The 22,045-nt window shown below is 39.9% G+C and overlaps 4 protein-coding genes and 1 long non-coding RNA gene across 6 annotated transcripts; 1 reads left to right on the top strand and 4 right to left on the bottom strand.

The window, feature by feature from the left end:
* The first annotated feature begins 4,323 nt into the window (after positions 1–4,323).
* LOC123470547 lies at positions 4,324–5,396 on the top strand. The gene is made up of 2 exons (XR_006644250.1): positions 4,324–4,625; positions 5,035–5,396. It is a non-coding gene; the product is annotated as an uncharacterized LOC123470547 (long non-coding RNA).
* A 446-nt stretch (positions 5,397–5,842) lies between these two features.
* LOC123470544 lies at positions 5,843–8,045 on the bottom strand. 2 transcript variants are annotated; one of them, XM_045170879.1, is made up of 3 exons: positions 6,992–8,045; positions 6,581–6,763; positions 5,843–6,395 (listed from the first exon to the last, which is right to left on the bottom strand). In XM_045170879.1, exons 1-3 carry the CDS (start codon positions 7,041–7,043, stop codon positions 6,277–6,279), a joined length of 354 nt encoding a protein of 117 aa, XP_045026814.1. In that variant the 5' UTR covers positions 7,044–8,045; the 3' UTR covers positions 5,843–6,276. The 2 variants fall into 2 exon arrangements, with proteins under 2 accessions (XP_045026814.1, XP_045026815.1); XM_045170880.1 differs by having other exon boundaries at positions 5,843–6,124; positions 6,992–8,042.
* A 3,912-nt stretch (positions 8,046–11,957) lies between these two features.
* On the bottom strand, positions 11,958–19,038 carry LOC123470705 (endoribonuclease Dcr-1-like; the record flags this gene model as incomplete). Its single annotated transcript, XM_045171259.1, is given in 18 exon segments — positions 11,958–12,316; positions 12,401–12,476; positions 12,542–12,689; positions 12,751–12,971; positions 13,040–13,580; positions 13,677–14,133; positions 14,419–14,764; positions 15,081–15,146; positions 15,149–15,340; positions 15,435–15,538; positions 15,656–15,805; positions 15,879–16,564; positions 16,616–17,126; positions 17,190–17,698; positions 17,763–18,093; positions 18,380–18,481; positions 18,544–18,670; positions 18,855–19,038. Coding segments are annotated over 18 exon segments (4,923 nt in total), but the record flags the coding sequence as incomplete, so codon positions are not given.
* Positions 18,771–20,003, bottom strand: LOC116935267 (plasma membrane calcium-transporting ATPase 3). The gene is made up of 3 exons (XM_032942606.2): positions 19,664–20,003; positions 19,379–19,587; positions 18,771–19,293 (listed from the first exon to the last, which is right to left on the bottom strand). The coding sequence occupies exons 1-3, from the start codon at positions 19,983–19,985 to the stop codon at positions 19,144–19,146; spliced, it is 681 nt and encodes a 226-aa protein (XP_032798497.1). The 5' UTR covers positions 19,986–20,003; the 3' UTR covers positions 18,771–19,143.
* A 255-nt stretch (positions 20,004–20,258) lies between these two features.
* On the bottom strand, positions 20,259–20,823 carry LOC116935942 (repetitive proline-rich cell wall protein 1). Its single transcript, XM_032943149.2, has 2 exons — positions 20,737–20,823; positions 20,259–20,546 (listed from the first exon to the last, which is right to left on the bottom strand). The coding sequence occupies exons 1-2, from the start codon at positions 20,821–20,823 to the stop codon at positions 20,259–20,261; spliced, it is 375 nt and encodes a 124-aa protein (XP_032799040.2).
* Between the last annotated feature and the right edge of the window lie 1,222 nt (positions 20,824–22,045).

The raw sequence follows: 22,045 nt of genomic DNA on the forward strand, positions 1-22,045 counted from the left end.
TGCACGTGGAGTTGGTGACGGATCGGTACATTTGTGAACGTAATCGACCGATTCGCGTTCAAGCGCATTCAAATCCAATTATTTTAGCCAGGAAATCGGACTAATAGCACAAACTATATGATGTATCATTTGGCTATGTCCTATAATGCATAGATCGGAAGAAGATTTCATTGCAATTTTGATGTAAATAAATGTTTTTCAACAGTTATAAATGTGGTATCGTGTTAAAGTTCAAACCGTTAAAAACGGGTCCAATAAGTTGAATGATGTTCTCAAAAACAACGCCAACCGGAAATCTGTTTCGTGAAATGGACCCAGCAGTCGGTTTGAAAGACATGCATTCTTTAATCAAATGTTGCCCTTTTAATCAAATTCAGATTTAAATGTCATGTCAAATTTAATTTTTAAATATATTTAAAAATTAATATATATAGTCGGTTTGGCTTTGCAAGCTTGCGGGGGCTGATGCATAACCTGCTTTCAGCTGATTTCCGCAGGCTGTGCTACCGTACATAGCCTTCAATCCGATAAAACGTTCATGATATCTTATTCCATCAACAATATACGGGTTGTCGTAGACGTCTATAGCAAACGAATGTGTTGCTTATCAATGCAGGCTGACTTCCGCTGCAGGCTTTAAGATATATTTGCGTTAGTAATCACACAGAATACAGGCGTTGGCGAAAAGATACAACTTTCACTCTTTTTTTCTTTTTGACTTCCATAAGCCATTTTGTTTTGTTGTTTTTTTTTTGTATCCATTTTTGATTATCTGTGTTAATATTCATTCATGCACGTATCTCCCCCCACACCCTCCGGATAGTAATATTATCTTATTCTTTTCGGCGTCTATATACTATTTCGGAGGGGTAATAATCTACTATACGCACGTTTCCCTCCTAAAAATGCTTCGTCTTGCTTATATTCTGCTTCGAAATGTTGGGTAAAAATAGACGACCATCTACAGAGCTTTTGTACTTCTTTCAAAAGCAAAGGAAACTGGTTTCGGGTGGGAAAGCGATACAGTTCTAATGTTAGTGTGACCATTGCGGAGGCGATAACACAAGCCCCGTCACAGTGAACTAGATATATAGAGTACAGCCGATGCGGCTCTCTCATTTTGACTTGAAAGCGATTCGTGGGTACACGTGATTCGTGGGTGTTGTGTAACAACCATAGCAGGAAGCATGATGCAAGTCAATTTATTGAACTATACACAATTTCGTTTGGCTTTTGTCATGATGCTGCGTGGGCGTCTTGGCGCTTCTTTCGACTGTTTGGTAACACCAAAAGACGAACACTCAAAGAATAGAAAACAATCTGATTTCAAAGCTATATATCGGTTGGCTATATACAATGACTTAACAGTTGAAAGACAGTGAGGAATCGTGTTGCTATACACTGTTGCCTTCTGGCTGACATCGCCCTTCTTTTATAGCCTATATGGACTGTGAACCGTAGACTGGTGCTATATACTCAAATACAAGAGGCTCGACTTGCAGCTCGTTGCTGATAGTCTGGAGGCCTTATTTTTCAAGCTGGGAGTTCGTTTCCTGGAAGTTTGTTTCGTAGAAATTTCGGTTTCATCATGTAAACTGATACAAGTTATGGTTGTGACATGCAACAACAGGACAATGTACAAGAACCAAAAAGACAAACACATTTTTAATTTTTTTGTTTTTTTGTTTTCAATCCGACATTCAACAAGCAAGCCTCGTTCTATCAGCTGTTCCATGTCAATAATGCGCTTATACGTGTGACGAAAAAAGAAGACAGAAAGGAAGTTTGGAACAACCTGTACATATAAGTTTAAAAGAAAGAAGGGTGATAACGTCGCGTGTCGAGCATTAGTTTATTGGGTACGCGAAGAAAAGCTATAGTTTCAGAGGCGTTAAATTGTAAGTGCCTTTTGTCTGCAGGTGATGTATAATAAAAACATATTTTTAGTTCTTTTTGGTGTTTTGTTGCTTGGCCCGCTTTTGTTTGTTTGATGATAGTTGGCCAGGGCGTTGGGTACGTATGGCCATTTAGAATCAAAAAGATTATCGTTAACGGCTCTGTCGCTATCGAGTATATAAGGATATAACATCCAAAGGCAAACCGTTCTAGCGAAAACGACCAACAGCCTTACGAGCTTATATAGGCTGCACACTTAAATAACGTGAAAGCAACAGCAATTGGCTGTATATATACTGCCGTTCGTGGTTTAAGCCTGCTCGCAAGACTCATGAATCTACAATGAGGGAGGCCACTAACATTTCACGGCATCTCACAAAAATCGTTCCATTTTTACGACTTTTTTTTTTTCTTGTTGTTTTGTTTTAGAATAAATTCGTTTTTATTTTCCTCTTCAAACGTCCGCTATCAAGCTGGCGTTTCTGAGCCTCTTATACTATTTTTGCTCGAGGACCATGCATTATGTGATTCATGCGTCCTTATGGTTGAAAAAAAAAGGTCATCGAGTCCCCATTGTTTTCGTATATACCTTGCAAAAGGCTTTCAGTATAATGATGTGCACATTCATTCAGACATTGTGTGTGTGTGTGCACTGATTTAGCATTTGACGAGACTACACACATTTGAAGCCTTCCCCTGTTTGAGTACGAACCCAAACTGATGACACTCGTGTTAATCACAGACTTCCGCGCCAATAATTAAATAACCAGCGTGTCGGCGAGCACTCAAACGGCTGTGATTCTTTCCCATATAAAAAAAAAATAGTAATAATTACTGGCCGAGATTAATGCCAGCTTATGCGATTCCATATTTGTAACTCATGACGTGCATCATCACATATCAGCGTTTAATGTCTAGAATAACGGGCGGAACGTGAAAGTTCTCGCGAAGGAATTAAATGCATCAAAGCTATATAAAGTCATCAATCACGTTGTTATGCAATTCAGTGCAGACAAAATTCCTAGGAAGTATCGTGATAATTTTATAATCGCATGCGACTGCTTTTCAGTGGAAATGTGACTGTTCAGACACAATCTATACAGGCAACAAAATAAGCTCCATTGGATTTTGTTACGGTAGCAAACTGAATCATTTCGAGTTTTTCAATGCTTTATACGTTAACCTAATTGTTTTCGAAATGAATCGGTTCTCAATTACTGGGTGAAACGATTTTTTTTTAGTTAGTCTTATTCAAACCAAAATATTCGATCCAATACGTATGTACGTAGGTCTATAATAGTATATAATATAGCTTTGATCGGCAATTTGAATTGAACGACGGTCCACTAGGTCGCATCCGTCAAGCCCTTAATAAACAATGCCGTCGTTGTTACGCGTATGAAAAGATGACGCACGTTCTTCTTACAATGTCTTTGCCCTGATCAGATATAGTTTCAAATAGACGTGCATGTTTTTACGTCACTTTCTACTGTAGAATGATTGGGGACGGTGCCGATTACCTTTGTTTTTCTTCCGCTTTATCAGAGCTCACGTACTCGCCAGTATTGACGGCATCGAAAAGTCTTGACGTTTTCTCTAGACTGCGCTACGCATAAGACTTCGTCATTGACAAGTAGGTCGTTGAAAAATGCCGAGTCATTTGATTATCCGACGAATCTAATGGGTAGCAACGAGCAAAACACATGTGGGTTTGTTTTCGTGAGCTATTTATCTTTAATAAAAAGGAAACTGATTAATTTTGTTATTGTATATAAATAACCAACTATTACGATTATTTTAAACTTTAAGAATTCCACAGACAGGAGGCAATTAAGCAAAGTTGCAGTTCTGCGAACAAAAGTAAAACAATCAACCTCGTCTTTTCTTCAGAATGGGCTATCCCCCCCCTCTAAAAAAAATTAATTAATAAAAAAAAAAAACGAAGCCCAAAGGGGAGGCGGAGTTGTGGTTTAAGGGGAACACTGATAATAAACAAACGTAAGGACAACAAAAAAATTGCATGAATTATTCACATGTCTCGATAACGTTTATTTTTTTTAATTTTATTTTTTGATTTAAATGGAAACCATTTAATTGGAAGTGAAATATCCAGCTAGACGAATATCTAATTCGCTTGAATGGGAAGAATAATTACAAAATAGCTTCAAGTCAAAAGACTTTCTTTTATAGCGAAAAACCTTGGTACAACCTGTATTGAAAGTCAGCACAGCAAGAAAAACTGTTTCTGGAAAAAAAAATTTTATAAAATAAAATAAGAATACAAAAAAAATGTGTGGTGCAATTGTCCGGGAGGGATGAAGCAACACAATTTTTATTTTCCAGACAATTTTGCTTTGTAGCTGTCTTCGTCTATATACGTTTAAATAATGGGCACGACGCTCGTGACACGATACGAGGTTAAACGGAAGCCGCAATTCTGTAATGCGGGACCTCCCGGTTGGCTAACTTTCAATGGAACGCAATGATTTTCTTTTTTTTTTTTTTGTCCATCGTGGAATGGCCGTGACGGAAATTGGGTTTATGCCATTGCCATTATATATACTTGTCCGGCACGTAGGCATTCTATATAAAAGCATGTCGACCATTGTTAAGTGTCAAATTTTCAAAGAGTGCCTTCGCAAAATCAAAGCTTTTGGTTTTCTTCGTTTTGCTGTACCGAATTCCAATTTTTCGAGTGTATTCCATAGCCACAAAGTTCATCGTGAGAGGTAAATTCCGGAAAAAATTTATATATTTTTGTTTATTTTTTTTTCAAATTTGATAGCAAAGCTTACAGTATTATTTTTGAGTATACAAACTACAATGGAATAGCATAACAATTATAGCATGATATCAGCGCGAAGTATAGTGCACAGCATTTAAACACAGAACAATATTTTAGTAAATTAGATTATCTTAGTACATTGAATTCATGTGATTTTCCGTTGAATATTGGTGCTGAGTGTTGGTGTTACAAAACAATTGCTTCATCCGTCACGTTGTGGCGTTGATTACCAATTAATCTTGTGTCTACAAATCTTCAAACTGTTATTATTATTATTATATTATTATTGTTGTTATTCTGCACGTTTGTCGAACGTTTTTATGTTATCATTTGTGTACAAATGAGTCGTCTAGCCGATGAAGCAACAAGCAGGTCCGTCGCAACAGGCGATATATCCGCCGATCGTGTCAGGTTTCATTCGCCGGATATGCATTCGTGACTCTATGGCTTAGAGCTGGAGTGCCTTTCTCTTTTTTACTACCCGCATTTGATACTCTCGCAGCCGTTAGACGTTCAACCCGTCCATGGACGCACGAGGTTATTTCGTTATGCACGCTGGGTGTTCAACCGAAGCGACTCGCCACTTTAATGAACCGTCCAAAGCCTTTGCTTGGCAAACAAAAATGATGCGCACGTATTGCTTTGTTTGTGTAACGTGTCTGTAGTTCCAAAGCAGAAAAAAAAATATATATAATAAAATTGTGCTACGCATCGATCCATTTTTTTTGCCCTATGCCGCATATTAAAGTTCATCGTCAACAAATAGAAAAGGTCACTGACGTCAATGCGCCTATCGACCTACGAATCCGAAGAAGCCCGCAGACGAAAATGATTTGCTGCCATATGAACGGACTGTTGTGTTGAAATCTGGCGCCAGTTATATAGTCGTCTGGCACGACTATAGCCTACGTGACGGTTGCATTGCTGGGTAGGGTCGATGTCAAGTCTATTGGTCATGTCAAATGATTTGATTAAATCGGCCCTAGCCCAATGTTGTTTCTAAACCATTTAGGAACGCAATGCGGATATTCGACTCTAGTCAGCCAAAGTTCGTTTCGTTCTACCCGTTAGGACGAACGGCCGTGTTTTGGGTTTATAATCGCGTATTAACTGACATTGCCCGACATCGCCAATACTTTGACACCAGAAAAATAAAATGAATATAATCAAATCGTTGTTCCTGTTCTAAACGCAGTTTGGGCGGTCTATAATTCACAATACACACCGCATCTTGTGTGGTACCACGTATAGCAGAACACGAGCGTTTTGGCCGAATGGATGATTAATATCGAATTTAAATTCAAGGTTAAAAGATTTTGAGCTATAGACAAACTGCTGAGTTGCCTATATGGAAGTTTTGAATTTTTCCCAGTTTGAATATAAGGAGAACATATGTGTCGATATCTGTAAAAGCGACTTGCACGCTTCACGACCTCCAGTAGCCTAAAACGAAAGTTTAAAATCGTTTAAAGGATATCAAAATGATCATATTTCAAGTTCTAAATGAAATTGAATGAATCGGATAGGAGAGGCGTCTGGTACCACTTCACTACTTTGACAAAGACCCAATAACGTTTCAATTGCGTCCTTTCATTTCAAGTTAGTTTTTGGCCCGATGCAGTTAATACAGACGATTTGTCGAATGAAACACACGAGGGCGGTTGCAGACGCTCACGTCCGGCACAGTTAACTCGCTGGGGCATATCACAGAGATCTTTTTTGTTTGTTTGTTTAAATTCATGTTCAAAAAATCATCGAATTAGAATCAAAGCCTGTTTTAAAATGGGTCTGTTGCAACATTTTGTTTCATAATTGAAGTTAGAAAATAGGCGGATTGCGAAAGCGAAATATATAATGTAGAAAACCTTATACTCTAAGAAGATCAAATTGCTGACTAACCTCCATATACAAGGCCGTCCTCGCACAGCTCGAAGCTCATCTGACCACCTTCACATCTAATATAAGCGTCGCATTGCCCGCTAGCAAAGTCCACCATAGTATAGGGACGCCGGCTCATTTCGCACTTGTTACTAGCACCGCTTGTTTCATCGGAGGGGTCCCTTAGTGTAAGAGATGCTCCGTCTAGAGAATGTAAATTATAATAAGACGACCAAAACAATGAAATTTCAACATGTCCGCCCCCCTAACCCTTAATTTAGCACAATCAACCAGAAGGCAAACAACACTATTAACACATGATTCTTCTTTTTCCCTCTCAGTCGACTGTTGTGCGTGCAGCATTGCACTAGCCCATGCTCAAACATGAATTTAAGAAAAAAAATGCGATACAATAAAATAAAAATGACTTACAAATGGAAGACAAGACAGCGTGAAAAACGACCAAGGTAAATGAAGATGGCATGGTGATGAATCTCGGTCGATGCTACGTGATCAACTGATCTATCCTGATCGATGTTCCATTCCGTTTTATAGTAATAACTAATGCCACTGTCCTTTTACGCACCCCCTACTGATATCTTTGCTGCACAAGGCCGAAATGCATTTAATCCCTAGCAGGCTCAAGGTTTTCTTTTTGTTATTTACTCATTTTAATTATTATTATTATTATTTTTTTGCCAAACACGTACGATATAACACTGTCAGTCCATAAAAGCGCGGTCAGCGAAAACTATTGAATATCTTCGCCCGTCTTAGTCATTAAGCCAAAATGATCCTTCAGCCTCACTGGAGCATTATTGCCTGTATAGGGGAGCATGATCAAGTATAGGCTTAATATTTAAGCCTTTTCTAGTGGCCTTTGATATTCCCTCGGAGAATTCTGATATATTCCATATAAAACTGCATGCGCAAATAATATTTCATTCTTGGTAGACGATACATTTTGACAGGGATCGTCTGAGCGAGTTATCTTAACATTTAACCTTATATTTTGATTTTCGAGCTAGGACGTTAGGGATTGCTTGGCCAAGTCATAAGATTTTTACGAACTCCCCTTTGCAATTCTTAGGTTACCCCTTCTTCTTAGATTCCCACAGGATAACGTCGAACTATTGACAGAATAATAATGACGAACATAACCTTGAGCAATATAAAGCCTGCGAATAACAACCCAGTCGATTAATTTTGGTTTGATTTAATGATCTATCGTTCCAGTACGTGGCACAATATTTCGTTTCTTGCGCTCATAACGAGCTCAAACTGGCTTGTTTATCGAGCGAGTTTTGTTTTCTTTTACGGTTTGACGTTTTGTGCGGTGGCCAGGGCACGTGACACTCGCGTGATTTAATGCGTGAATGATAAATAAACGGTCACGCAGCCATGCATAAGCACCACACTGTTAGCCTCGTTCGCGGTTTGTATAAGAAACGGCTATCGTGTCGAAAAATTTGTTTGGTCGCCACGTCACTGCGGGATGCACACGAAAAAACAAAACAAAACAAAAAGACTGACACCTAGTGTCCCATGAAGTAGTCGATGTTCGAGGAAATGCGTCATTCGGGATTTGGGTTTCGATCTTATCTCAACTTGAATATACACTCAAACCAGACTGCAAGGCAAGTTCGAAAAAGTACAACGTACGACGGACGTAAAAAAGGAAATCTTAAAAGTAAAAATAGCCTCTACAAGGTATGAATAAACAAACGAAAGAAGGTGGCCAATGCTGCCCAAATATAGAATCCTCCGCTATTTATACAAAGGAGAAGCCTATAATTAAAGGTGCCTTGTTTAGAAAACTAAAAATATTCACGTAGCAGAATCGGATTTTGGATTAAATGGTCGATCCGTCTAGACAAGAACGGATCGTTTTTGGGAACACGAGCTTGTCAATTTTATAGGGACGTAAATCACATTTATGGCCTCCAATATTTAAGCGATCAATTGGTGTCTCGCTGAAGCCGATTAAAGCGGTAATTTGACTGCTGTGACTGCGCACAAACATATCAGTTTCGCGTGCATCGATGGTTTTTATCGATTTCTTCAGAACCATCAAATCAATAAATCAAAGATCGGAATTGGGCAGCAAATGTTTTGAATTAGAGCGCTTCCACGTCCGCTGGTATAAAATACAAACCAAAGAGTCGTTTACTCGTTACGAGGGATCAATTACGAAGGTTTCTCCAATTGCTCCTTCCCCACTCCGCCTCAAAATCGGCGCGAGACACAACAAATTAATGATACCCACGTCACGGCCGATAGTATTTATGCTGAATGCGATTCTTTTGTTGATGTTACTCGCTTACTCTACTGGACTTATCGACACAGCACGTTCAGGTCGTGTCCTTCATTGATAATTTGCTACCAGGACGGTTCCAGTCGAATTCATATTGGCGGAATGTCGCCCTCAAGTCTGATCCTGAGGGCGTCTTGAACGGTTGTGTCGAGAAAAACAAGAACAAAAAAAATCAAAATCAAACTGAGTAAGCAAAAGAAAAAATGTTGAAAAAAATTAATAAATCAAAATAAAGAATAAATAAATGCCTGGCCAACTGCAGACTCGCCACGTTAAAAGACCTTTGAACGAGACGTAAACACTCGCGATGCCTCCTTCCCTTCTCTAATCGCCCAAGAGTTCAACAACATAAGCGATCTATTTTTGTCTGCGTACCCGGCCAAAATCGAAATCCTCAACATCAAATACCCTTGACCGAGTGGTCGCCTGGACGGAAGTGTCTGTCTCGACTGGCTGCGCACCAGCATTCCACACAATTACGTCAGGCGTGGCAGGCGTGTAATTATGATTTATTTTTCAATTTCATTACATCGCCACATCAATTCAAGACATCGTTTTCCATACCAGATTATACAGCATACTACGCTTGATTATTCGTAGTGAAAAATCACGTACAGGCGATTCAACTACTATATGCCGTTAGAAGAATTGCTTATCGACCGTGCGTACAAGCGTTCCATACTCCGTCGAACGTGATTTGCGTCAGACCTTTCAACAGCGCACGAAAGTTCTCTCTTTCTCTTTGCAATGAATGGAAGTTTGTTTTTTTAAATTCCATACCTGCGTCACAAGTACTGAAACCAATGTCGAACGTGATCTTTTCTCAACGCGCAACCTACCGTAAAATATGTGCGAAAGAAATTTGTTTTATAGATACTCTACTGCTCGCAGCCGTGTGGCCGTTAAATCGTAACGAATCGAAAGCAAGTAGCAGATGCTGAGAAATGATGAATGACACACTTATGCGCAGACTTGCCTGCCAAGACGTTCAACCAAAAAAACATGAGGGCATTGCCTGATGTTTCACGTGAATGAAGGTTAACCCGCTGTATCGCAAGAGATCCCATTTTCTCTACGGTACTCATTTGCGCTTTTTATCGAGGTGCTTTTCAAGACTCGCATTGTAAAAATAGGGTTTGATAGCATGCTGCTGAATGAGCTACTTAGAACGATTAGGACATTCGCATAATCCAGTTTAACGTGTTTACGGTAAAATTTTCTTACACATCTTCTAATTCCTATATTAAAACAAATGCAATCGTATTTGCATTGCCTCTATATTTACAGTGCCCTCAGATATTCACAAATATATATTTATGCCAACGGTCTTATTTAAAAATCAATCCGTCAGCTCGCGGTGAAATGGAGTTCAATTCCCCGTGAAATTTTTTTCTTTCGCTTTCTGTCGTAGTGGTTAAAACGGCGGTTCAAGGGAAGCAGCGAATAGTTTATTTTCTAACACGGGAGACGTGAGAAATTAACTAAGAAATACGAATTACTTATCGACAACCTTTTTCATCGAAATAAAATAAATACAGCCTTAAACGTAGTTCACATTTGAAAAAAAAAAAAACTGTGAAAAGTAATAGATGCCGAGAAACTTGTCAAGAATAATTTTGGATCTTAAGCTAGATCTTTGAAAACTTAGCCTTTATTGTGGATATACTAATGAAAATCCTGAGTTGAACGACTTGTTGGGGGTCCCAAAGTTTCGCAATCTTTCATATTCGCTCGATCTTTTGGTAGTATCTCTAAGGAGGTCAAATGCATTGAGTGAAGTATATACTATACGATTGGTGGAGTATGGATCAAAGTTCTTGAGGCGCGCTCTCAGAAAAGAAGGCCGAGGATATCCTGCTTTATGTTAAAAAGAAAAAGTTGCGGCAATCCAGTTAATTCGTGTCGTAGATGGAACAAATATTTCCATCGAATAACACTTGTAAGATTTCGGACGCCGTGCATTTATGATTCTGACGCGCAATACAGCACGTTAAAGAGCTGACACTGCCATTACAGTACAAATGCGTTCAGTATGTGTACACACATTTTACTTTGATGTAAACGATGAGTCATTTTTCATTACTGATGTGCAAGTGACGGAGTGTGGCTAACACTACTTTCACTTGTGAGCGATTGTCCTCACCGCGAGGCATAAAGCAGTTGCTGTACTTTTACTTTCTGGTGACACATCACTATGCACAAGGCGGTGACTTGTTCTGACAAACTTCACGTGGACGGCTCCGGTTCGTTAAACTGTGCGTCGACGTAAAAACATTGACACCCTATCAACTTTCATTTCCAGTTAACTAATAATTTATTCTATTTCAAAAATCTAAAAATTTTGCGAAAATCATTTAAACTAATATCTCTATTGACAGATAATACGATGCAAGTTCAAATATTTACTGGGATGTGAAATCGCTAAAATGTAATTCGTTGCCGAGGCAAAGGTTTTGTGGCTCAGTGGAGCTGTTAACATTCTACCACATTTGACGAGAGTAGGAACGCTAACGTTGAAAACGTCCGGTTATAGCAATCACTTGGCCAAACACTTGGCTTCCTGGTAAAAGAGAAAAAAAGATCAAATTTCTGGGCCCATCTATAGTCGTTTACAGATCGTAGTAGTTTACAGATTTTCCAACCAGAGGCTGCAGTCACCGAGAACCAGCTGACTGCTAATTCCCCAACAATCAATTATTTTAATTGGTGAGACTACACTGGATTATTGAAATTGACCAGTTAACAGTTAATTGTTTTAGCTATTGCGAGTAGTTATAGCGAATAGTTAAGCCATTAGCGTAAACAGCTAATATACTCCACATCGATTTCTTAATAAGGGTGTTCAAAAGTCTGTGTATGCCGGAGGCTCCCATCTGCAATGAGAAATCGCAAAACAAATAAAAAAAAACGGCATCGCATATCAAAAAAATTCCCGCAGATTTTTAAGGCCACGTTGTTACAACGATTCTCAATTAAAGCTATTAATTCAAAAAGATTTTACATTCATCAATACTTAAAGAAGTCTCTCTAAGACTGTGTGTTAGTTCCGCAATGAAAATGGTAAAGTCGTAAGACACCATAACGTACGATTTGACATGTGTATTAGCTAATCACATGTCTTACTATAAGTAAACACCATACTTCTTTAATGTTCTGACAGTCGGTATGGGTCAACGTCAACTGCCAAATGCACCAAAGAAATTATGCTGTTTTGAAGTTTGAGACATTTTTGATTTTACACGTCACGCAAAGGCGACGCGCATTCATGGGTTCACTGTTCGCCGCGTTTCGTCAGCATTTTACGCTTTTCCAAAGTTCGTAAAGCATACTTGGCTGCCGTGCACTTTGCTATACGATAATTCCGACCTATTCCTTTGAAAGTTCCTTTCCCGATGACGTCAACGGTAACTCTTAGACGGCCGTCAGGGAGACGTTCAGCTTTCCTGTAATATCCAATTGTGAACATGTTAGTGGATATAAAAGAACTCGGAGCAAAGAGAAAGGTCAAGCTGCTCATCAATTCTTACCCAAATTTAACTCGATCGGTTTCTAGTTCCAGCAACTCTCTGATGGGTGACTTCGGAACATTTATACTAAACTCGTCTACAAATAAAAACAAAAACCCACGATGAGAAACCATTTTCTCTAATGATCCAAAATACAAATACCAATTTCTTTTTTCATCATATTGTAGTACACTCTCCAAACAGCATTGAGGGACATGTGCGAATCGAGGTATATTGCCCCTGCTACTGATTCAAATACATCGCCAAGAACTTTAGGCACTTCCACATCTTCAGCTTCAATCATATAATACTGTCAAACAGCAATACGATGTTATCTAGTGGGTAATTGAAAGAACTTTAGAAATTAATACCTCTTCATTGATGGAATGCCCATTTTCCTCTTGAGCTTTGATGAATTTGTCCAGAATTTGATTGAGAGTAGGAGACAGGTGCTTGAAATAACGATGGAATTCAAATCGCTCCGCCAAAACAGCAAACGTCGTGTTATTCACCAATGCCGAGCGCAAATCAGTTAGGGCGCCAGGCGGATGACGCGGTAGGTTTTCGTACAAATACCGCGTTATAAGGTAATCTATTGATACATCAGCAAAAAACCCATTTAGAATAAATACCAAGACATTTGATTTAAAAAACGTTTACCTAAGACGGCATCACCGAGGAATTCGAGTCTTTGATAGCAATCGGTCAATCTGTTGAGATAGTAGGAGGCGTGACTGAAGGCCTGCAGCAGGTAGGAGCGGTCGTTAAACTTGTAGCAGATTTTTTCTTCAAACGAATCAAATCCCGCTAGCATGTGATCAAGCATCACATGAACATGTAATGGCTGATCAACCAAAGGTGAGACAGGTGGAGTCCAGTAGCCATAAGCATCTTCGTCAAGGACAGGAAGCACCTTCAATCCAAGCCAGGACATGAAAAGCAGGGCCCCTCTTGGGCCACAAGCTCTAAGGTAGGCTCCAATGAGCGCCTCTACACAATCGGCAATACTTTTATCGGGTATGCTATGTTGCGTTAGCAGGTTATAAGGAACGAAACGAGGTAAGTCTTGGGCATGGTAGATATTTCCTTCGACTACCATCTCCTCGACTGACGGAATTTTGCCACCAAATCGCAACATGATTTGCTCCGATTTCTCTTGAACCAAGGCTTTCACTTGTTCGCTTGACATATACTCCATTCCCTAGAATGCAATTTACAGAATCAATTCCTTTTTCACGAGTAACAAAGTGACAGCAAAGTAAAATGAATTTTTTTGAATACGTAAAAAAAAAAATACCTGAAGATCCACGACATTCCAATAATTCAATGGGATTCCAGAGGAAATTAGTGCTTCTTCCAAGGCATCTGGGATTACATATCCGGGTGGCAACCAATTCTCGTGCGGATTGAATTTCGTTGCCACCATGCATCCACCAAACAGTTTTTTCTTGCCCAACTGATAAAGATGGAGATTGGAAACCTGACGCGAACGCAGATGGCTGAGTTCACCCTCGTGAATACTGCTATATTTGCAGTACAAATAAGTTGTGATAGAGTACTTTAAGAACGAATCGCCAATCGTTTCAAGTCGTTCTAAATTAATGCCATCATTGGCACTAGACATTGTAAATGCCTGCAGAATCACGCTCGGCGATGGTCCCGGATGGCTTTCTAAACCCTGTTGTTCGTCAAAACTGAAGGGGAAATCCAAACCAGGAACTGACATTTCTACCGCTGCTAATACAGGTTCTTCTTTTTTTAGTGGATGGACTATGTGGGGGAGTTGAGCGGATGGATCAGAAGATGGATCGCATTCGTCATGAATCTCACTGGTACACTGTTCTAGCAACAGGCGAGTAAGCTCTAGCATATGTGGGCTCTCAGATGCCAGTCGACGATTTGATTTTCCTGTTGTTGTGCCAGAGATATCGGAAAAGCTTTTCACATTTCCGGGAACTTCCGCCAAATTGTCTGGATGGTCTACTACCCGACCATGGAAAGGCGATATAATAGGAATCTCTTTGTCCACTGGCACGACGGATTCATCAACAATCACTGCTTTGTGTAATTTGAGCAAATCTTCACATCTGCGTTCCAAATCACTGTTCGTAAGATCAACGTTCCATCGATTTTTGATGCTGAGCAAATCTTCGACCTGTTCGTAAGGCTCTTCGTCATCCATCTGACCTTCTTCTAATTCTTCCTCCTCGGGACTTTTAAATTTTTTGGCTTTGAGGTTAATGGGTTCTTCAATCGCTTCTGCGGTGTCTCCTCTACAGACAAATTTGGGTCCAAATTCTTTCACTTTGCAAGCGTTTTCTTCTTCCTCTGAACCATCGTCCGTATCACTGTCGTTCATGCTTTGATCACTATTATATGAGCCATCTGAAAAATTGCTTATCAATTCCGATGGTGACTTCGGCCGGTACTGGGAGAATTCCTTTGATTTTGGCTCATCCCAGGATCCAACGTAATCTTGTGTTCCCACGCCGAACTTAGGGAGGGATCCTTCAAGTCCAGAAATATCAACCACCGGTTTAGACCAGTCAAAATCTGCTCCATTATCATTGGTCAGCAGAGCTACTGCTTGAAGATCGCTATAGTCATAGTCTTCATCGACCGTTTCTCCCGTTCCTGTACGACAAAATCAAAATAGTACTGATTATGACATCTAGCGATCCAACTTGCTATAACGTATTACCATTCTGGTTGTTGCCATCAATCGTATCCGGGTTCCATACTCCGATATCCAATAAAGAAGCTCCTGTGCTTTTTTCGCTTCCTTATTTTCTCTTTTCTGCGGCTTTGAAGGCGATTTCGGTACGTTGTTGACTTCGGTTTCATCTTTTGGCTGATTAATTTCTTCAACATTTTTAGCACTGACTGCCTTTTGAACTGGTGGTAATATGGGATCTGAGGATTTGCATTTCCAATCGAATCGTAAGGCGGGCCAGCGGAAATCTAAAAAAAAAAAACAAAACAAAAAAAAAAAAACAAACAAACAAACAAAGGATTACAAACACGAGCTAACTTAAATTAACCTATCACTACGAACCAGGGTCAAGCTGACTCTTTCCCAGAGAGATTTCCATCGCTACTTTGCAGCGGAGTTGTTCTGCCAGGAGGAGACCGTTCAAACGGTAAAGAATGCACGGTAAACTAAACATGGGCGCAAATGACCAGAAAAGATATGGAATTGTTTTTATCGAAACGTTAAGAAATTTTGTCTAAAGAAGAAATTAATAAAACGAATATTAAATAATTAACGACATTTACCAAACTGCTTGTCTCCACAGAGAGGCCGAAAAAGGATGGATACTGCACAATTCAGGCACCAGTATTTGCTTTTGCTGCAGGCTTTCTCTTTGGGTCTTTTTTGTATGCTCCGAACTAGTTGGAAGCATTACTCCTTTTCGGTTCACATACCTGTGCACGAATTACAAATATGCAAACAAATGTATAGAACATTGGTAACAACAAAGAAAAACCTCATACGCACCTTGGCGTTAAGAAGTTTAGTCTAGCTGAAGTGTGATCCACGTCCAAGAGCGGCTGCTTCAGATTCTGTATTTGGATCCCATATTTATGGCGGTAATATTTTTCGAATGTTGGATAGTTGTTATCAGGAAATTTAGACTGAGGGTTGAGTTCATAGAATATCTCAGCAACGTAGAAACATTGTGGATGTTCTTGATCACGGTACCATTTCATTACGACCGCATCAGCAAACAAGCGGGGATCAAAGACATAACCGGTTCTCTCTTCGTCTGCTACCAGCTGAGGTTTCGCGTCTCGAACGGATGAAATTAAATCGATGAATGCAAAATCCAGATTTAAGGGGGCGTTTTCCGCTAACGAATTTCTCTTTAAAGGCACGATTAGATAGGAACAGTCGGCGTGAAAAACATCTAACAACATTGGATCCTTTTCCAAGGAAAGCACGTTTCGGAAGATGTAGCGTTGAAAATCTGTTATTTGTTTTAATTGCTCCTCGGTCACATAGACTTCATCGGCGATTTTTACTATTTGCACTTCCACCTCGCCTGACCGAGTGAAAATAGGAAACGGACAAATTTGCGATAGCGGTTTACTATTCAAAATTCCCAAACTCTGCAGGGAGGTCTCAGGTTTGTAAATTTTTCTCCCACGCGTGTTTTGCTCCTCAGGTATAGGCTCACTTAGTACCTAGTAAATTTTTTTCATTAATGATCTATTACTTTAATGTAACACAAATACCATGGTGATCGCGTATAAGTAACAGGGTTGGTTGGGACGTGCAATACCATCGATAAACGGCTCGGCCACTTGCTTATAATAGTACTGCCTTCGTTTCGTAGTGCCCGGACGTGGCAGATTGTCGGGAACGATTTCGTCTTCCAAATCTGCGTTGTAATCCTCCTCCTCTTCCAGTCGAAGGTTTTCCTTCCCAGTGGGATAAAAGTTATCGTCCAGCTCTTTTAGCTGATGCAATAACCGACACGCTTCTAGTGCTGCGGATCGTTTGGCTATAACTTTCGATGGCATCGGAAGACCTGACACAGTTTGCCGCAGAGGAGAATTTATTGGTAGTTGTAATGAGCACACATACGCTACATCCATGCGCATTTTCCCGGCTGCATCGCTTTTCTGAAATAGTTCGGACCATTTGTCCCAAACAGATGGGTCAACGTATTCTCGCATTATTGTTCGTATTTTCCAAACAGGAATAAGGCGCGTGAAACAATCACTGGGCAACTTTGCGCAATATCTAAAAATATTTATCTTTCTGCAATTTACAGTCGTTTTCATTTCAAACCCATGTGCGTTATACCTGTTAATGATGGAAATGGCGTTTTGTAAAGACGCATATGATTTTGAAGCGTCACCAGGTGTGTACGGTTTCTCAATATTATTGAGCATATCTTCACTGTGATTGACGAACTCGGCCAAAGAGTTGTGATAGCCACTTTTACTTAGCAGAATTTGTTCAGTGGCATGGAAGTGAGAGAGATTCACCAGAAATTCATCCATGCGCTCCTTCTCGACCATCAGAATATAATGGGATTTTTTTGCGCGCGCTCGAGCCTTTGAATGAACATACGCACGGTAAGTTTGTGGCAAATCGTATCGGATAACCAGATGGCACGCTGGAATATCAATACCATCCTCTAGAACGCTCGTGGCTACGAGAATATTACAGTCGCGACTGCGAAAACGTTTCATAACGTCTTCTTGCTTTCGATCTTCACTTTCTATTTCCTTGACGGTCATGCCTTCGACCCGATCAACGGTATATAGAGGGCTTAGATACGCTAACTGAGGGTCGCATCGACTTGCATCCTAGACAACAATAAATTAAGATATTTCATCGAGTAAGGCCAATGTAATATCATCTTTTGATTACCTTTAAAAGATGATAGAGTAGTTTGGCTGTGGTGCGCCTTTCAGTGAAAATCATTCCACATAGCTGATAAGCGTCTTCTCGAATACGGTGGTGACGAGCAGGGAAATCAGGACGCCTACGACGACTTACGTGACCCGACTGAGTTGTTGGCCGACGCACAAAGGACGGGCCATTCTCAGGTAACTCTACGGTCGGTAATGTTTCCGTGGACAATTTTTGAACTTGATCAGCGAGATCGTCAGCATGAACTAATACGGTGGAATCGGTTTGCTCTGTTGGATCATTGTTTCCAGGCAATTTTGAAGTTATTGGTGGTCGATATACAGTCATGCTTGGAAGTTTCTTTAGCAGGCTAATCGGTCTATATCCTTCTATTTCTTTTTGATGGAGGGGATACTTTGGTGCCTACCGTACCCCTTTATGCTATTCCTATTTCTCTTTCTTTGCAACCCGCGAAAAAGGTGCAACATTAAATGTAGGAAAATTAACTGAAACGTAGAGGAAGAGAAGAATGGAAAGAAAACGAGGGTATGGTAGGCACCATAGTATCCCTTCCGTCCAAACAAAATGAAAGGATATAGACCCATTTGCCTGCTAAAGAAACTTGCAAGCATGACTGTATACGGAGTATGTCCAACAGACGAAGAACTTTAGGGTGGCTAAACTTTTCTATACGTTCATATTCGGAATATCCCTGAAACTCTTCTTCGCACAATGACCTACAAAATGGAACATAAAGAATGAAAAAATACTTTGATATCAGTACCATTAGAAAGCCAACCGTATTTCAAGTAAAACTGTGAAGACTAAGCACAAAAGAAGATAGTGTCTTTCATAAACTGCTTTGGTTTTCAATTTCTCTAAATGAATGAGGTAAACCAGAGCAGCACGGTCTGCTCCCCAAGGACCTAAGATAACGAAATAGTTCTGAGTTGTAACCGAGATAGGGGTACATTCTTTCTATAAAAAAAAACGAATAAATACAAAGAAAGTAAAACAAAACCCTGCTACACAAACAAAACAATATTTGCAATAACTACAACCACTAGCAGTAACCGACATTGATTAATTAAGATATGCTCTATCTTTTACCAAAATTTTGAATGATTTGGATATACTCTTCAAGTAGATCAACAGGTTCAAGGCAGGGATCGGGAATTTCTTTAAGGTAGTCTTGCTCTCCATAATACTCTATGGGCACATTTACATAAGGAACAAAAAAGCAAACTTCAAGTGAAGGTTCTAGATGGAAATTAGAGCAGAACGGAACAGGACATTACGGCGAAGCGAAAGATGTAAACCTAAAATAATGAATAAGGTACAAGGGTCGGAAGGGACTTTGTAAGGCATAACAGTTGAAAAATTGAAAGATTGAAAAGAATCAAGGGTGATTCAATGCACTGGTGGGAACCGTCGTCACCACTTGGTACCATACAAGAGTTCCTACGCCGAAAAAGATGCACCAAGCCCATTGGGCGATCGTAAGTGGGACTGTTGAAAACGCATGACCACCAAATTGCACAATAAGCACCTAGACACAACAACAAAAAATGTCCAATCCAATACCACAAAACCACTAAATAAGTAATAAAAACTGAGCTTGATTGTTTTCTCACCTGTGCACCCGCGTTAGCTATCCAGATGCAATAAAAAATGGGGTTTGTGAAAATGCCTTCGAAGACGTTACGCTGGCCGTGAATCTTTCTGGCGTTGATTTCGTTAAACAATGTCATCATCACAAAAGTGTTGAAGATGATGGTAAAATGCTGTGTGGGCTCGGAATCGGTTCTGTATTGACCCGAATCAATGTCCAAAAATTTCTCGCCTAAAAAACACAAAAGAATTCGATTCGTAAATTGAAAAATATTTATATCCAGCAATTTCAAAAGACCAATCATTACCGACGAATAAGAGAGTGAAAATGACTGTCAACTGGTATATGCCTTGTCCAATGATATTTTTTATCATAGTACGAGAGACGAGCGGTTTGGTGCGACCATAAGGTTTGCGCATAAGCAGGTCGGTGGTGGGCATTTCAATGGCAAGAGCTAGAGAGGCTAACGTGTCCATGATGAGGTTGACCCATAACATCTGGACAAGTTTCAACGGAGAATCTTGAATAAAGCAAGCACCGAGGAAAGCAACAATGACGGCTACAATATTGACGGTCAACTGAAACTGCAAGAACTTGGCGATAGAGTCGTAAACGTTGCGACCCCACATAACGCGCAACCCGATCTCCCAAAAACCGATAGATTTAAAATAATGTTCAGGGATATGTTACATCATATTCGCGTTGAGAACGAATTGTAGCTATGAAACTTTCTTTTTTTGCAATCTCATATAAGTTCTTCAACATAAGCTAATCGATGGCGAATGAATAACGTGCGGCTATTCTCGAAACATTTTAACATAATTAAAAACCATATTGATAGACATCTAAATAATTTATTTTGAGAAATTCAAGCTTTTGATTTTAAATAACTTGGCAGGAAACTAGTAAGATGAAGCTGCCTTATACGAAGGTGTAGGGGCCATATAAGCAGGAGCCTTGTAAGCAGGAGGCTGGTAAGCAGGAGCCTTGTAAGCAGGAGGCTGGTAAGCAGGAGGCTGGTAAGCAGGAGGCTGGTAAGCAGGAGGCTGGTAAGCAGGAGCCTTGTAAGTAGGAGCTTTGTAAGCAGGTGCCTGGTAATTAGGAGCCATTGCTGGCCTGTATCCGGTAGGCTCACCAGCCACGGTCATGACAACAGCCAAGAAGCAAACAACGAAATTGGCGATGGACATCTGTGTTTTATGTGAAAGAGAACTTATTAGACGAACTGAAAGGGTAATCTCTAAAAATTGAACATGTTGGTAGAAATTGTTATGTACCTTTTACTGAAATAAAAGCTGTGATTAACCTTGAAGGATTGATAAGATGATAGACCGTCAAGTTGGAGATACTGAAACACAGTGAGAGAAAATGTATTTATACCGTACCTAGTAGTATGCTCGTTAAGGGATACTGCAAACTCCTGTGATAATGGATTTCAGTTCCAAGATCAAGGCCAATGCGAGTCATTGACATCCTTTTTTTTATGGGAAAACTTGGAAATCAAGAAGAAATCAAACCAAGGCCAAGATAATTAGTAAGTGACTATAGGGTCAACGACACGTATAGGCAAAAACAAAAGCAAGACTTCCATTTCTGATCGAAACCAGTATACATATAAAGACTTAGCCCATCGTCATCAGTATCCTCTACAGACTTAGCAATATAATGAGATACAAGGAACTGCCACTGCAAACAACTCTTTTACGTCTGTTTTTCGACCTTACATATATCTTTTACACTCTGTAAATGCAATTCGATTTTAAAGAAGAAATTTCCCGTCATCTTTCATAGTCGTAAGAAAGTTCATGATGTGATCATTTCCGACCGGCATAGAACTGACTGGTTTCCAACCACAACTGCGGCGATCATAACGCAGCTGACATGTTATTAAGACGTAGTTGGGTATACCTTTGTTCAATGACGTTTTTTATCACTCGGAATCGGATACTTTTTTTCTTGTAGTAATATTGATATGGAGTTAGGTTCACTCACTTTTGCATTAGAGCTGCAAAACTATACCTTTACCCTGTAAGTGGTTGAACGAGAAACGTAATATTTAGTTGGTGAAACAGACACGATCAAATAATCACGTCTCTAAACGCAGAAAACTTTCAGTTAATAAACAGCCGTTTGAGCAGCACGCTGCTCGTACAGCAGTTGAAAAATCCTTCCCGACCCAAACGCGAGGCGGAAAATTACTGTGAAATTTCAATATCCCACACAAAGTAAGTTGATATAATTGAAAAGCTAATTTGTTCAATTCCAACAAGAAACAAGAAATGTTAAGTTTCTCTGCCTTCGTTTTGTGTGGTAGGTAAACCTGAAATAGCGATGGCAGAGCGTAAATTTTGGATCAAAGTAACAACTGTACTAACAGGCTGTTAGTAACACTAACAACTGTACTAACAGGCTGTTAGTAACACTAACAACTGTACTAACAGGCTGTTAGTACAGTTATTACTTTGATCCAAAATTTACGCTCTGCCATCGCTATTTCAGGTTTATTGTGCAATTTGGTGGTCATGCGTTTTCAACAGTCCCACTTACGATCGCCCAATGGGCTTGGTGCATCTTTTTCGGCGTAGGAACTCTTGTATGGTACCAAGTGGTGACGACGGTTCCCACCAGTGCATTGAATCACCCTTGATTCTTTTCAATCTTTCAATTTTTCAACTGTTATGCCTTACAA

Source organism: Daphnia magna, linkage group LG3, assembly GCF_020631705.1.
Source record: "Daphnia magna isolate NIES linkage group LG3, ASM2063170v1.1, whole genome shotgun sequence".
NCBI classification, from domain to species: Eukaryota; Metazoa; Arthropoda; class Branchiopoda; order Diplostraca; family Daphniidae; genus Daphnia; species Daphnia magna.